This window comes from Strix aluco, chromosome 1, assembly GCF_031877795.1.
Source record: "Strix aluco isolate bStrAlu1 chromosome 1, bStrAlu1.hap1, whole genome shotgun sequence".
NCBI lineage: Eukaryota > Metazoa > Chordata > Aves > Strigiformes > Strigidae > Strix > Strix aluco.
Genome location: NC_133931.1, coordinates 20,039,244 through 20,057,072, shown reverse-complemented (window position 1 = coordinate 20,057,072; position 17,829 = coordinate 20,039,244). Strand labels below are relative to the sequence as shown.

At 38.5% G+C, this 17,829-nt stretch overlaps 1 protein-coding gene across 1 annotated transcript in view; it reads right to left on the bottom strand.

The window, feature by feature from the left end:
• The window catches only part of RSPO2 (R-spondin 2), a 108,490-nt gene that overhangs the window by 50,376 nt on the left and 40,285 nt on the right, over window positions 1-17,829 (bottom strand). Inside the window, exon 2 of the mRNA XM_074846759.1 lies at window positions 4,029-4,217. Coding sequence (XP_074702860.1) covers window positions 4,029-4,217 — 189 coding nt within the window. The remainder of the gene's footprint in view (window positions 1-4,028; window positions 4,218-17,829) is intronic.

The window sequence follows — 17,829 nt, the reverse complement described above, 5'->3', positions numbered from 1 at the left end:
GTGATCGCAATGAGTGAGTCATCCCTCTCTATTCTTACCTCAATTCCCGAGTCTTTTGCTTTATTTTCTCCTTGCCAGCTCTGGAGGGAGAAGAAGGAAGTGAGCAGCTGCATGGTGCTCTGTTGCCCTCTGAGCTCAAACAATGACAAATAAGTAGCTATTTAACCTCCTCAGCATATGTGGCTTAGGTAGTTGCAGGTTTATCATTATTATTATACAAAGATTTTTAAGCTACAGCTTTGGCAGGGGCTGAACATGAGTGCTAGAGAATGATACACACAGTCACTTGACTGTAACACGCCCTGAAGTTTACCACAGGTCTACCATTTCATAGAGAGAAATGCTTGGAATACAACATCCTAATTATAAAATACTACAGTAAGGATTTTTTAAAAAAATAAATTCACTTAATAAACACTTAGCAATGGATTTCCAGTATGTTCTAATCTTGATTCATTATTAGTTGAGATCTTTTAAATAAAAGCCAAACCACAGTGTTTTCAATTAGTACTTTACAAATATACAATTGCCCTATTAAATCTAAATTGACTACACATTTAATAAATCTTAATTCAAAGCACTATGATGATTTTTGTTGCCAGATGGGTGGAACAAAACTCTTCTGTCAAAATAGAAAGTAAGGCCAAAAATCATAAAATTCCAAATTAAAAAAAAAAAATCAAAATCCATTTGACGGAGGAAAAGAGTGTGGAAGAGATAAGGAAAAAAATAAATGCCTATAAAATAATGATAGGTAGACCTCAATTTCTGGCCATCCAACTTCATTTGCAAAATCCAAAATGCTATATTCAGCTTGTTTTTAAAAAATAAGCCATATTTGAAGGAAACAAACACAAAAATAATCAAAACTAGTTCTAAAAAGTCAGAACAATTTCATTTAAAGTAAATAGTGCTGCCGCTCTGGTAACTGTACTCCCTGACAGACTGTTACAATTGCACTGACTGCAATAGTCTCAGAAGGTCATATGCTCTGCTGTACTACATAAGAAAGTGAAACCATGATATATTAATGATGTCTTGTTATTTTGTAACAAAGTTCAAAAAAAATCATTACCTTTCTTAATAAAGCGAATTAACTACATGTGTTTAATAAATGCTGAACCTGTTTAAAAGTTCTCTTTATCTTGTTTTCACTAAAGGCACATGGAAGGGGAAACGAAAATTTTAGCAGTGTCAGGCCCTCCTGTGAGAAAGAAGGAGAACCTAAACGAATGGAGTAGCCAAGCACAGCTGAAGGGAGCTGTAATTTCCAAACTCTGAGTGCTTCCCTCCCTTAAAATCATAGAGGTTAATATGGATACAAACTATGTTGAAAGGTTCAAGATAAGCTTGATCCATTAATCAGACCAATGTTAAACCAACCACCTAGGTGACAGATTTCATCTTACTCTTTAATACAGTTCTGTTTTGTTCTCATGAGATTATTTCTCATTGGAGCAGTTCATTTCAAGTCATTAATATTAAAATTTCTTGGAAAATTAACAAAGTGTAGCACTTCTCCTGGGCATTCTTCTACAGAAGAGACTCAGCACTTTCCAATTTGGTGTCCAAATGTTCTGTATTCTCATACTGCAGTGTTCAAGATGAAAATCATCTCCAGCAGGAAACTCTACATCAATTTCTAGAGACAAGCAGTCTCAAAATTACATGATTCACTGTTACTAGAAAAACAGTCTAGAACCACTTAGCAAATTCAAGACACACATACTGCTTACATGTAGAAAAGAAAATTAGTCTTGAAATTCAAAATTTCCATCATTTTAGAGCTGCTGCGCTTGGCTGTGGTATTTATTGTGTTACATTTGGCACTATGTTTGGCTTTTAAAATCATGTCAACATTTTCCACAAAAATATGTTCTATAGCTTCTCTAACAAAAATGGGCAAGTGTTCCAGTAATAAAATGTTAAACAGCTTTTGTGCCTATAAAGACATTAATAGGGCAAAAACCATTTCAACTTATGTAATTCAAGCCCTGTAACTCCCAGAAGGTTTTTAACATAGAATTTTTATTATTTTTAGCCGAGATAATACTATCTGAGCAATGGAGTCTGTAACTAAGGGCTCCTAAAAGTATCTAACATCAAGTAGGAAGAAACCTATTCTATTTTTTAAGAATGTTTATTTTAACTCAGCTTCAATCCACAAAATGTCTGTGTCCACAATGCAACATATGTGCCATGCAAGATCACCAAACCAACAAAAAAATGAAGATGTGATTTATAGATACAGCAGTTGGCAGTTACACTAAAATAAAAATACACAATACAGAAATCATTGGAGGGGAACCAGGACTGGTTGGTAAATGTGACTGCATCATTATTCTCACAGGGGGAGACTGTCAAAGGCATGAGGGCGAGTTAAATATCCAGTGCTCAACACATGCCAATATGAGTTGGACACAACTTGCATTTAGGCTTTTCAAAACCAATCCTGTAATTCAGGGGAAAAGGCTACTTTCTGTAAGTGGTAAAAATGAAAAAAAGTTATACTGAATTCACCATCTACCTTCTGCAAATAACTTTTTTTTTCTTTTTAAGAAAGTAAAGAGAGACTGCCAGTACGGACTACTTTTCCTATTTCACAAGCACACTATAGGGTAATATAGATAAATTCATCTATTTCCCAAAGCTGTAACTATATTCAGAAACATTTTTACATGGATAAGTTTTTACAGGCCAGTTTTGAAAGGTTTAAAGCATACAAGTTGCTGAATTCACAAATGTGTTATGAAAATTAAGGTCAAGATCCTAAATTACTTTACAGAAGGGATACATAAACCATATACTGGTCTAATTTATTTTTTCATCAAGTCCTAGCCACCTGGTATAGATTAGGCAGCACTAAGCAATATTACACAGCCGTTGGGAACACAACATGAAGAATACCATATCCACGAAGCCCATGCATGGAATGGGGAGAAAGAGGCGGGATGTCACTGCATGGGCTGGGACAGGTCCAGGCACAGCCATGAGTGCTCCTTGTCCAGTCCAGATCGCCAAGAAGTGACCTCACACGGGTGTCAAGATTATGTGTGATGTGAAAGCCAGCACCCACTCTCTCACAGTGTGGTGCATCCCAGTGACATGCCACAGTGCTGAGGGAAAGAGTGCCATACATTTAACAGACACTTGATTATTTCAGGAATCAAAGAAAAGCTATTTCTCACTGCAGGTTCTTAGGTTCACTGACCTAATTCTGGTTAGACTATCACACACACACAAACTTCCCTCTCCCCCCTCAAATACGAATTAGAGGTAATAGCAATGATTAATAATCCATATGGGTAATACTCCACATATGAGTATATGGAAAAATCGATAGGAATCAGCACAACTGCCAGAGAGCAGTGAAATAATGTGTAGAGATACTAGAGCACTTGTTGATTTTAACAGTTATGCTTCTAGGCACAAACATGCAAACAGGGAATCTTGTTGCACATTAGCAGGTTGTAAATTTCCAAATAAAATGCAGTACTAAAAGTGAAAGGTTGTTTGTTTGTTTTTAATAGTACATCTGTTTTATTAAAATAGCAACACTTACATATTAAAGCATGTCTGGTGTGAGGTGTCTGGTCATCTGAAATTTGTGTGGGAACAAAAAGCATGACAAGAAGCCCACCCATATATTAGTGCATATACTGACTAGTACCTATATGAGGCACTGTTAAATTAATGCTTAATCCTTTTTATTTTCATATAGTGGGAATTTGTTAAAACTAGGAATATCTCCTTAAATGATCATTCTTTCCTACATCTCCCTTCTAACAAAAGCAATAATAACAATAAAAATAACAACAACAATAAAAAATAGGTTAATGCATCAACTGTTGAATCTGCTGAATGTTACGTATCTTGGCATGAGCTGGGATGTTCTTTAGCAAAGTTTTATGATGATCTTGAGACATCTGTGAAAATAACACCATGTTCCACAACATATCATCTTAAAAACTGAGCGTGAATTATGACCTTCCTACAAAAGTGAATGTAAACGTTCAAATAAAACTCACTTGAACATCTGTTCATATCTGGCGTTCGGAGTCCGTAGTACCCCGATGGGCAGGAATGCAAGCATTCACCATATTGTCTCATTCCTTCTCTTCGTAGGAAGAAGAATAACTTGTGTTGGCATCTGATGCACCCGTTATCCTTTGAACAAGATAAACAGCCTTTGCAAATGGGATTTGGTCCATAGCTAGCTGCAAAATAAGAAGATAAATTACACTTCAAGATCACTTGGAAATTATTTTGGCTGGAGGTCCTTTTCCCTCTAAAGTGTTACTTATCTACCACAAGATTACACAAGTTTTGAAAGGAGGGTTCTGAAAGTGCATTCACTCTTCAAACATCTGCACTGGCAAGTGAATAAAAAGAAATGCAATCTCTATTTTTAATTGTATGTACGGCAATTTAATGAATTTACACACATTTAAAATAGAGGTACAGTCAAGCAGAGACCAAGCTATACAAAGTTCAGCAGTATAACGTAAATAAAACCCAGACGCTGAATTCTAGTTTGAAACTGGGGACATAAGCACACAACAGCAACAAAATAGAAGAACATCAGCACCCTGATATATGCACCTGGAATGATATGTCCAAGGAAATCCAGCAACCACACTAATGCAATTTCTGACTTGTGAAGAGAGCAATATTAAGAGTAGAGAACTCTCTGCAGAACAGGTACAGCACTAGCAACATGTGCTGTCCATAGTGTGCAGGGTCCTAGAACAGCTGTCATCTCACAGTTTCTTCTTGGTCTTTCTAATGAGAATGTCAAGACAATTATTTCCAAAAAAACAGCATCCATTTTAACTGCCAAGAGCCTTTTTCTTCAAGTTTCTACCCCAAATGGGCTGAAAACCATATGCAGAGATATTACTGAAGGAGGGCACTTAGTGCAGATTACCATTTTAGATCACCAGCTGCTGTGTCTTCAAATTCTATTCTCTTCTTTGGGTTTTTACGGGGTTGGTTTGTTGTTTTTTTTTTCTTTTAAATTACTTGGCTGATAACTGTAACACAAACCTTAGCTGCATCACTCTTTGCCTGTATGGGCTTTTATTATTCCGCCTTTCTGCAGAGTCGCAGAACACTCCCCTGTCCCCATGGGCTGTCAACTCCTTCTCAGGCGCTGAGTCAGCACAGCAGGTTAGCAGAGGGAGGATGGCTCAAGACATTCCTGAAATCAGCATAACTTAACAGGTCTGTTTTAAATATTAAATTGACTACAGGACTTCTCAGAAACTTGCCAGTTCAAACCTGGTTTACTGGAAACAAAAGAAAAATATTATGCAAGAGAAGGAAAGTGTCTTTGGGATCTCAAGAGCTTTTTAATAGAGGCCACCCTGAGAGCAGCTGACCAAAAGAGCAAGGACTGTGTTTAACTGCTATATTTTTAAGTATTTAAAATTGTTCACACCCTAACATAGTACTCTTGTACTTTTATCTTGTATGGATGGATAACTGAGGTTGTTCAATAGATGACTTCACCAGCAGAGCCAGGAAAAGAAAAAAGGAAAAGCCCACCACCCTCTGGAACCAGTAGCTGATAAGCTTTACTCTCACCTTCACACATCTGCACACCACATTTGCACTCCCTCTCTGCTCTGTGTCCCACACACGCCTCACCAAGTTCAGCATGACAGCATTCAACTCCCATCTTGTACAAAATAATCCTAGTGGGTGGCAGGCAGGATGAGAAGCCAAGCGATCCGTTGTGAAACAGTGCAGCCAATGGGACACTTGCTGAGTGTGGGAATCCTCTGGCACCAGGCTCACCTGGTGAGATCCTCTTGATGGGAATAGCATCCTTGCCCAATATGGTATACATACGATTCTTTGGCTGTTAACCCTTTTGTTAACAGCCTACCAGACCAACTGCCTTATACTCCTAAACCAGTTCCCATCTCCTGTTGCCCACAAGACCTCAGATATAACTTTTCCTACAGTTCATCTTGCAAGTATTCTCATTCACAATCCACATCTTCAAAGACATACAAGAAGAGAAACAAACAGATGATGAGCTAGGCCTGGATGCATCCCTCATCTCACTGTCGGCAGGGATTGCCTATCTGTAACCACATCAAATAATATGTGGCCATGTACTCCAAAGCAATTGTTGCTTAACACATGGTGGGCAATGCTGCAGACTTCTGAAACCCCTTTTAGTCTCCCTGCATCTTGCTCTCAGTAAATCTGTACCTCCAGCTTGTTCAAGGTTCCTCAGAGAAGCCTGTGTTATAACAAAAGAATTAAAAGGAACAAAGCAAAAGTAAAGATGCAAGATGCCTGACTTTATTCACCCCTCAGAGTATGTTTTGGAGTTTGAACCAGCTGAAGTCAGGATCTCATATACAGCATGTATATGATTATGACTTAGGGCCAGGCCAATTGCTTGAACAGCGTGGATATAGCTAAAGGCTACTATTCTCAATAGTGTGGCCTGGGGAGCAGGAATTAGGCTCTGGAGCAGATACACTTACCATGTCCATGAAGGTCTCATGTCCACCTTCCCTCCTTGACCCCCCCTTTAAAATTTGGACTTCTTGGCTACAAAATGTGTCTCAGTTCAACATGACACCTAGACTCCTTCCTTTTTATCTCCTGAGCAGCCTTAACAAATGATTTTTAATTTATATCCCCATATTTTTTTCACTCTTATAGGAACACTGTGAGATTCAGTTCATCTAAACTTGTAAACAGCTCTGAAATCCTCAGATATAAGGTATTATAAATGTGACACATGTATTGTTACTTAAATGAATTATTATTAAACTCACACATTGAATTTGGATAACAGAGTTCAAGATGGTCACACAGTGAATGGCCACATAGTGATGACTTTCCCTGTTGCTCTCCTAGTTATTAAGTTATAATAAAAACCTAAAAAAGCATCAGACATTTTTCTTTCTTTACCACATTGAGAAAAAACAAAATATCATTGAAGAATTATACAATGGTAAGGGGAGATTACATGATTTGTATGCTGTAATACATAAACTTCATGAAAGAATCTGAAAACTTTCCATTGTGCTGCTTAGGCACCAAATTGAATAATTTCCAGGTATTTTGCAGACAGTAAGTTATTGTGAAGTGTTTATCACAGAACTGATGTTCTTCCACATTATTGTTGCTTATATCCTTTTCAGAGCTTCATAAGAAACATACTGATGTCTGCGACCTTTTAGCACTTCAGCTTGTCCCAAAGCAGGGAAAATCATGGTATGCTCTACTACTAAATTCCTTGGACACGGAACATATACTTTAACAAATCAAATACCGTAGCACTGGTTTTGGTGTCACAATAGGCATGCCATCTTGAATATACCAATTTAACTTTCTCTCTTTGCCCCTATGTACACAGGCTATAATTAAATCCTATAAAATCCCCCCTGACTCAAAGTCTTCCCTTTTCATCTTGTTTTCTTAACATAGCAAATACAATGTATTCTTATCACATGTAGCTTTTTCAATTCTCATATAATTGCTCTTTGAAGGAGGAAGTGAACGCCTTATACATCTATATATCTATATATTACCTTTTGAATTTCTGCATAACTGCTTTTTTTTCCTTCTGGATTAGATTACAAGAAAAAATAACAAGCTTACAAGACATGGTCAATCACATTCCAAGTTACCAGCTGCATCACATGCAATGTAAAACATCACACTACTCATCTCTATTTTGACCCTGTCTGGAACACCCTCCTCAACTCTGTGTGCCAGGCAGGCAGGTTTCCTCCAGCCAAATCCCTCATGGAAACTTGCTCCTTCCACAAGGCCCACAAATGTTAACCAGTGTCAGAGCACTGCTGTCGTCACATCATAAAACTGAAAATGCACACATGCTCTAAGTTAGCACCATCCTCTGGGTCTCAAAGCGCGTGATTGCCCTGGCTGTCTGTTAAGATTGTAAGGTCCTTGCAGCAGGAGTAATGTTTTGTACAGCCACATAAGTATGTATGCAGGTGTGAACACCGCACATAAACACACACACCTTTATACAGATAACGCATTTTATATTCCTTCTGCTTGTTGCTTCTACAACAATACCCTAGAGCATGTCTATACATAAAGAAAAAGTATTTAGACTTTATTCTCTATGTTGCTTTTTTATTTTAAATCTGGGATTAAATATGCCAAGTTTGAAAAGGTTACTTGAGAACACAGACTAGTACCCAAACACTGAATGAAACACTTCTGAACTCTAAGGGTGTTCAAAGTTTCATGGTTTGGATCTGTATCAAGTAAAATCAAATGTCAGCTAATTACTTTAACTCTTGTCTGGATAAAATGTATTTAAGCCACATTGCTGAAGCGGTTTTAAGTGAATTGTTATGACTATTTGAAATCACAAGAGAATCGACAGTACAAAATGAGTCTAGCCTGTTCCCCACAAGAATACAAGTTGTTCTGTAAGCAAGAGAACTAAGAGCATTTGATTTTCTGTGATCTTACTGTCTTGCAGCCCATACCACAACAACTGCTACTAATTTGTCTTTGTTGTATACCCACTTGTTAGGTGTCACAAACCTCTTTTAAATCTGTTGCTTCAGCTCACCACAAGAACCTGGTGTTTTTACACTTCTGTAAGAAACAGGCTGAATTGGACAAATGAATCCAAAACCCACTGGAGAAAGAGGAGGGCCTGGCAGAGAAACAAGCAGTAGAAAGTCATTACCTCAATATAATTTCTTTAGAGGGCCAGGCTAACATGCTCATTATGTTCCTAATATCACTCACTGACTAGTCATTGTGTCACTATTTGGCAGTGTTTGGTCTTTTGAAGCCTCTGAAGTCAGAAACTGAGCTTACTGGTACAACAGCCAGCTTAATGGCACTCTTGCCCTAACTAGGACTGCAGTCACATAAATGTTGGTAATTGGATTTTAGTTCAGATTTAGCAGGAAAGTGTCCAACACACTTATCACTGTAAACATGAGGTGTGCAGACCAGAGGAGGGAAGCAACTAAAAGACCACTACAAGCTGTACTTAGTGCAGAAAGAGATTTCATAATCCTGAATTCAATTAACGGTATAAAGATATCCCATACATATCTCAATAAAACCATCTAAAGTACACTCATGCTTGGCATATGTCATCAGGGTACCAAAGAATGGAACAAAGAATACAGCCTTACAGATACACCAATATCACACAGTATATCAATGTACTAACACTGTAAGACTGCAAGGTCATTATAGTTAAAAACCATCTGATGGGCTATGAAGAGAAGCTGGCCAAGAAAAATACCTATTTTTCATTAGAGCTGTATAAAAGCAAAAGTAAGTTTTGGACAGAAAAATTCAATTAAAAAAAAAAAAAAAAAAAAGGAGAAAAAATTACTAGCTTGACTCTAGCCTTTAAGAGAATTAAGAGATTCAAGGTCAAGGGGGACTTTTATGAACAATTAGCCCAATGCCCTGTACAAAGAAGCCACAGAACTTGCACTTTACTAAAACATATCATTTAAGAAACCATTCAATCTTGATTTTTAAATTGTCAGTGGTAAGGAAACCACCGCAACCTTTGTTAAGATATCATAGGGGCTAATCACTCTCACTGTTGAAAATCTGCAGTGGAATTTTGAACTTCAAATAGCAACCACTGGACCTTTTTATATCTTTGCCTGCCAAATTGCTAACAGTTTTTCAATGTTTTTTTCCCCAATGCAGACGCTCTGATCAGGTCAAGTCTTAGCCTTCTCATGGGTAAGATAAACAGAGCAAGATTCCAGAATGTCTCACCGCAAGGCAAAGTATCCAGTCCTTTGATCAATCCCTTACCATTTTATCAACAGGCTTATGGACACCAAAAAAAGAGCTCAGCAATGGAAAAGTGATTGTACAAGTGCCAAATACAGAAGTGATATAGCTTCTCTACTTTTCCTAGATATTACTCTCCCGAAACACTCATATGTTATGTAAGTTTTTTTGACCACAAAGACACCAATTCCCAAGTACCATGCTGCTCTGGGTAGGAAGCAGCCATCTTTTGGAGTTACACAGATCACCCAGTGCTATCTTTCTCAATGCTGGGCCTTAACCACTCAGGATTCATTTTAACTGAAGTTGCCCACAACTCAGAAAACCAACATTCTCCCCACTCTTCCTCTGAAGATAGACTAACTGTAGGGTGGCATTTGACTTCAATGAGTTTGGTATAAATCTCACCAAATTTATACTCATAAGTGAACAGTTTTGTCTGCTTATTATGAAACCATTTCTCCACTTCCTTTGGTGGCCTTAATTATATTTTCAATATCATAATTTTATGCTTAAACTGCTCTCATTTGTCAGCTCATTTCATTCTCTCATTACTGATGTAATGTCCTCCTGATTATTCTAGTCTAGGCCTCAGAAGACTTGTCTTCATTCCATCTATATTCAAAAGACAGAGGACTTTTATTTCACTTCCAAATCGAAACATTTTATTTGTGTTACATGGCTAACCAGCTGAATACTTTCAGAATTTTCTGTACTGTTTTCCCCACCACCACGGTAGGGAGAATCACTGTGAAGATCAGTTAGATATTACTGACTTTCAGCACCCTGGCAAGTCTCAAGAAATCACCTACATGTTGCGATATTTTTCAGTATTTAGTGACTTATCAGCATTGCAAACTGACTATGAAATTCAGAAGCCTAATTTATCAATAAAATGACATGTATGTTGGTTTCCGGATGTCTTGGTTGCTTAGATATTTTGAGAACATTACTGACTTTCTTTCCAGCTGGGCTGAACTGCTAGTCATAGAAGTATTCAACCATCTGGAGCTTTTAAAGGCCTCTCTCATAGTTTACTTTTGGATACCTGCTATCAACTGAAAACATTTAATTCCCCTTGTCCTCTTCTGTCTGCTGTTCACAGCCTATGAGTCCTCACTTGCCTTCAACTCTACTGAATGCTGCTTCCACCTTCTACTTCTGATGTGAGTCCTCCTCCACAACTTCTTTCTGATCAGTTCCTTGAGGGACATTTACTCTCTCCCTGAAAATGGAGCAGCAATGCTTCCTCAGTCTGGTTGCTCAGACCTCTTCCATTTCCCCAGTGTTTCCCAGTGACCATACTCGTCCTCCCAGTCCAGAAACCCAGTGCTGTCAACAATTTACATTTTATGCACAGGAAGTCCTTTCTGGTTACTGGATGGGAAAAAAAAAAAAAAAAAAAAAGGGACATCTGCTGCAGGTTACAAACACCATTTCATCACCTGTCATCCTAAAAATCAAGTACATAAATAGTCACAGAGAGGAAAGTGTCCCACTCCCTGTTCAAACATCCTAGGAAATACTAGCCTTTATTGCGTTTGCTGTTCACAGACTCACCAGTTTTATCCTAGGTCTTCCTGCTGTCACTGACAGAGTAATTCAACACTCACACTTGAAACACTGGTGATAAAAGGCCGAAGCATCACAGCCAAAAAGAGCATGCAGAGACAAGAAAAGGTAAAATAAAATACAATATACTAAATAAAGCCCTCTTCCCTTGTGTTCATGCATACAGGCCAGCTACATAGCCTGCTCAGAAAAAAAAACAACAAACAGAAAACAAAAAACCAACAACCAAGCCTTACCAACCAACTAGTTCACAACTACCACTCACAGGTCAACTATCTTGAAGCCTAGCTCCCCCAAATACTTACATTCGGTGTTGAAAAGTCAAATAATGCACATTTATGCACATGCTGCCAGTCCCACTTCTGAGTTTTAATTTATAGGCCAATCCATTTCAGCTATAGTAAGAAACTGCATTACACCAACAAATGGACCAGCCCTTTCCTTTAATCCATTCAAATTGTTGATTTGTAAAGTGGCTGCTTCAGTTGTTACCACTTTGAGAAGATTCCCTCCAACATGACCTGTTTCATCTGCTTATGAGTTGCCAGAATGATGATTTTTTAGGAACCCTGTAGTCTAGCAGTACCAAAACATGACCAATACATGCCAATGGCAGTTTTGTCTACTCCAAATCTCAAAATTCTTTATCTTATCCGGCAACTTCAGTCTCTGTAAAAATATCCATGATATAAGCTCTAAATAAACTTCCATCAGCTAGTTTTGCGATTTAGGATACTTTATAAACCCCAGATAATTTGATTAAATGCTGATAGCTTCATGTATAGTAACCTCAAGAAACTCCAACCATAAAACCCAAGAAGATTGTTAACATGCAGTACTTTTGAAGGATAACTTGTCTTAAAATTTCTCTTATTTACATTTTACATTAGTTACACTTTCAACTTTTTATAGAGTAAAACGTAGAAATCCCCCAAAGCCACTACTTAAAAAAGAAGAAAATAATCACGTCTGAGATTCTGGGTTGTTCCCCAAACTGCAGCAATTCAGACATGGAGGCAAAGCACCACAAGTCATTACCTTTAGCAACAGCACAGATTAATTACATCTGATGAAAACAGAATAAATCAATTGATGGGACAGACCAGATCCCTAGTCTGATCTAGCCCTAGGATCTACCCCAATGTCCATCCTCCCTCCATCATGACCTTCATGCAGTGGCAGGGCTCTTTTGCCTTAGTGGCACAACATGCTGGTTTCAACAAAGGGACATCTACAGCTCCCTCCCACCAGGCCACCACTCTGTCACTCACCAGTCACAGCTCCCCTGCAGACAGTGAAGTACAAAAGAGTGTGAGCACCAAGCAGCCCAGCTGCTCAGCACAGGGAGCTCTGCACCTGCACAGAGCTGGCCTTAAACCATCTACATCAGGAATCAGGAACTTTCAAAACCAACTGCTGTGTCCTCCCAAACAGGCTTTTGAAAATCACATTCCTCAGCTAAGGCTTTACCTCTTTTTCACTTGGATCTCCTAAATCTCACTTATATATGAGGCACAGCAGCTCCTTCTAGGCTTTGTATGTAGGAAGAGGGAAGCAAGGAAGACAATATGTGACAACCCCCACGTTCTCCAGCTTATTTCAAGTGGGAAGTTTATTTGCCTTCCATTGAAAATAAATCACATTGGGAAGCACGAGCAGACACTCAAATAGAGGCTGGTAGTTCCACTTCTAATATAGAAGAAATAGTCATGTTCCTTTCAGAGACTTACTATACATTGCACCAATTCTTTATATATGGTGTTAATGTGGAAGCTGCAAAGAGAAACAAAAATAAAAACCGACTACTTTCTTCATAACACCATGTTGGTGGGGAGGCCTGGTTAGTGGAGCCCATGAGGCAGTGTATTTCCACCTCTCAGGTGGTTAAAAGTCACTTGGACACCAGTCTCAGACCTTTCCATTTCAAGTTCCCATGTTAGTCATCCAGAAATGCACAGGCTGTCACAGCCTATTTCTTAATTTAAAAATTGCACAGAAATGGACAAGAATGCATTTTCCCCGTGTACATATTCTGTGTGCCGCTATCTGATGGCACATTCAACTGCAAACTTCATCCAGCATATTGCTGCTGCAAATCAACATCTGGGACACAAATCCTATTGGAACAAAGTCCCAGGCATTTAAACAAATTCATTTTTTTCCAAGCCTTTTAATATCTAGAATATTTCAACTAGCTGCTGTGAATAAGATTCATCTCTAGCATGCAGGTGAATAAACAGAGATTTAATTTTTTCCCTTTTGATGGCATGTTTACTTTGTCTTCTATTATAAGTTATAACTTTTCCAAGCACTGAAAACTTCAGGGATCCAATGTAGAGGCGTTCCAACAAAAACACAGTTCCAAACCCAGATCCACCCAAACCGCTGAAGACAAAACATTTTTGGAAGCACTAAAGCTAGAGAGGTGAAGATCCAGAACACTCTGCTTAAGACACAAAGTACAATGACATACAAGAAGACTTTATGTACAATGCATGATATTTCACTTTGCCTTTTTGTACTTTTACTGAACAACTCCTAAAAAGGTAAAAAAGATTGAGGAACAGAAAAAAAACAGTTTGAGAAGGAGCTCAAGTTTTTCTTTTCACTTCCTGGAAGATAAAATTCAACATATTTTTAAAGTGATAGATATCAAATCTGGACTCTGAAGCTAGATAATCTATACAGCAATTTCAACAGAAATAAACAGAGGCAAAGACTTTATTTTCGTTGTTATATTAGGCACCACTAAACTAATGACTACATGCTTAACTTTTGTTTACTATCACATTTTATTGTACAACAGGAACTGGCATGTAAAGGAAATGCCAAACAAATAAATATTTGACTGTGACTGTAAATCTGTAACAGTGAAGAACATGCTTTATTTCTCCAGTTAGTGTTTCATAAATAACAAACTTCTGAAATGTTGAACAGCATGTAAATGGAGCTTTTCACCTTTTTTTAAAAAAAAAAATAGAGTATTATTAAACTGAAAGGTACAGACAGTGGTGCCCTCTAAGAATGAAGAAATGTAAGGTTTAGATACTTGGGAATACTCTGGAAGACTTAATGGCCTCAGACATAAGGAGCTGAGTAGGAAACTTCAAAATGCATGTAAGGTTATATTCACAGTATCATAAGTTTTGCAGAAGAAATGTTGTACAGGTCCTTACGCTGAGCAAAAGCTAGTTCTGAGCAAAGCTTCAGTGGGGGTCTGTACAAGCAGATTTGCCAGATGTCCAAGCCGGATGGAGGCAACCTGGGTTTCAGGTTAGGCATTAGGTTGAGAATGAAGCTTGGACCACACAGAAGTAAAATTGCTCCCCACAGTATTGCAGAGGACTAGGCTGGTAGTCTCCAGGTAGATCTGACAAGTCTGCAGAGAAACTCATTTGGGTACTGTGTAGACACAGCACTGCATTTCCTCAGCTACAGCAGCTGACAGAGTAGTTAATGAATATGTTTGTGCTAGAAAACCCATAGCACTTACAAGGTCCCAGGTGGGGTACTTTGGCTGAAACTATTTCAACTCTTTTGAAACACTAGGCAGAGGGGAGATACTGTTTTCCTCTTGCCCAGGAAGGAAATTCAAAGCTAGATGGATGCTGTGGCTACTCCAACAGCTACCCAGTTTTAGTAAGTCCAGGACTCCAAGTGGCAACACTTCTGAACAGATAAAGGAAGGCACAGGCATTTCAAGCCCCAACTGGAAGCCTGTTCTGGCCTCAAACCTGACCCTGCTTTGAGCAGGATATTGGTAAGGGAGGTCCAATCTCCTGCTTGGGAGGTCTCTTCCAGACTGATTTATCCTGTGGTCCTATGACCTGTATCTGAAGTATCAGATTTCACCTCTTGCTTGAAGAAGGAGGCAGCCTGAGCTACACGATGTGCAATGCACTTCTGACGGAGGAGGAACAGGTAACAAAGCACCCGGGGATATGGAAAGTTTTCTGGATGACCAGATATATTCCTTTTCACAGGAGATCCCATGGAGGGAGGCAACAAGTATCAATGAATGAAATGGAAACAAAGCATTTTGGAAATGTGCTGTAATTGCAAATATGGGAACTTAAAGGGTATCTTCACAGCTGGAAGTATCCTTTCCCATACAAAGTGAGCCATCTTAAGTGAAAAAAGCTCACCAGAGGAAAAGATCTATAGGTAGCAATGCAGCTCAGCTCAAATGAAATTCAGGAAAGGACAAGACAGTATCTACCACTAGCCAAAGACCCCCGAAAGCTCACACCACAGATACCTTTCTTTTGAAAAAAGCAGAGATGTTCCAGAAGGACAGGTGACAACTTCCTGCCTCCTGTGAGCAGAGGACCTCCCCACAAGGACAAGCCACCCTGCCCTACTCTCACACTAGAACAGAGGTTTCACTATTGCACTCCTAAAATGAGAATTTGGATATGGTCACCCACTTTGTATTACCAAGACTGAGGACAAAAGGCTGTATGTTCAAATGCTGAAAATCCCACCCACGTCCCCTCGTTCCAGGAGGCGAGACTCTGATAAGCGGTGTTGGGGGCAGTATTCTGCATCAGACAAACCATTACCCTTCAGTGTCTCACACACACAGAAGTACAGCAACTCCGTGGCCTATAAAGCTCATTCACAAGACTAAAACATTAGTACTGGTGGACTTCCAGGCCTCCCAAGACACCAGGATAAATTTACGCATCAGCTATCAGAAAAGAAAAGTGGCATCCCAGGAAACTTTGGCATTGGAGAAATCTGATATGAGATATCTCTGAGATGAGCATTTAAAGAATGTTATCTAGAGTTTCTGTAATAAGGTGGAGTCTTTTTGTATTTATAAAGACCACTACCTTAGTGTGCTTATTATGAGGCAATTCAAAGTTAGATTAACTTTTAAAACAAAAACCAGGTAAATGCTGATCAAAAATTAGCAGTTGACAATGTACCTGTGAGTTTTGGACTGGTTATATTTCTACTGTACAAGTGGTACATAGCATAAGCCAGAAATGTGATTATTTGAAACTTTGCAAAGGCCAGATTTGCCAATCTTAAATTACTCGTTGGCATAACTGACTGGAAACAAAAATTAGACATTGGGAAGAGTTAAAACTAGCAATTGTTTAAGGATAGGATATTCTACCTGATAAATAAGAAGCCATAGTGCCACAAATACCAAAACAAAACAAAAAAAATGTAGGGCAAAAAAGACCACTCTGACGAAAAAAAAAAAAAAAAAGATAAAAAAATATGTGGAAGTTGTATTAAAGCACAGCTTCAAAGGATGGAAAAACAAGATGTAAACAGCAAATAATATAAGTTAAAAAATTGAGATAATTGACAAATAACCTAAAGGGATCAAAAAAACCCAACCAAAAAAACCCAGCTTCACCCCTCTGAACCCTCAAATCCCCAAACTCAATAGTGAGTAGAGACCAGAACAACAAACCATATTTCTAACACTTAAAATAACAGAGAAAGCAAAAGAGCCTAATAGTTACATCTCATGTTTGGAATAAAGCAGGATGTATCCACCCAATGTGATAACACAGCTGTAATTAAAACTTTGCCATCCATACAAGAGGAAGCTACGCAAGACCATTTGCCAAAGGGGAAAAAAAAAATTAAGCAACTATCACTGCCAGTCAATTGCTAAATGCATTAACTTAACATTTCCCTGTAGAATTATTTTTTTTTTAAGAAATGCTTTAAGACTGCGAAAAGCCCAACAGTTCAAAGCACAGCCTATGTACTAAACAGGGAACTACAGACCGATTCACCTGACATCAACTTCAGGGAAAAAAAACCCTGACTCTTCAAGAAAGCATTGCATCATTGAGAAGTAGAGACTAAATATACATACATACCTATGTAACAGATAGAATATGCAAGGGTTTAGATCAAAATAAACTGTTACTCTCTATAAGCACTGAAGAAAACTGTTGGTTTTATACTTTTATTTCTTCAAGTCATCTGACCTAGTACAACATGACATTTTGATTTTAAAACTCAGCTCACCAACTAATCTCTAAATGTACAGTGTATTAAGAAAGGATCAATGCTTACCAAAAAGGCTCAAAAAAAGAAAATCTTTGCTGGCACAGTATCCAAATGACAAAAGCTGATGAGGTATCAAGTCATCAGAAGGAACCATTACTGGTACAGTCACCTCAAGTCATGACTAAACATTTACAACGTAAAAAATTCAGTTGAACAAAGGTAAATACCAACTACACAGGGGAGGGAGGGAGAGGGTCCATCTTGCTGATGATGACTGGAAGCTGAAGTTAGGCTTGAACTAAAACAGGATGTGTCCACCATGTAATTAAACACTGGAATATGTAACCTGTAAAATGGAGGCAGGGGAAGAAGGGAATGGGAGAAGGTTTGGACTGGCTTGAAGTCCTTGTTAGGGAGACTACATCTCTCTTCTAAAGTTACATGCTTTCATGGCACTACTGGGATAACGTATTTGGTTCTTGCCCCTGG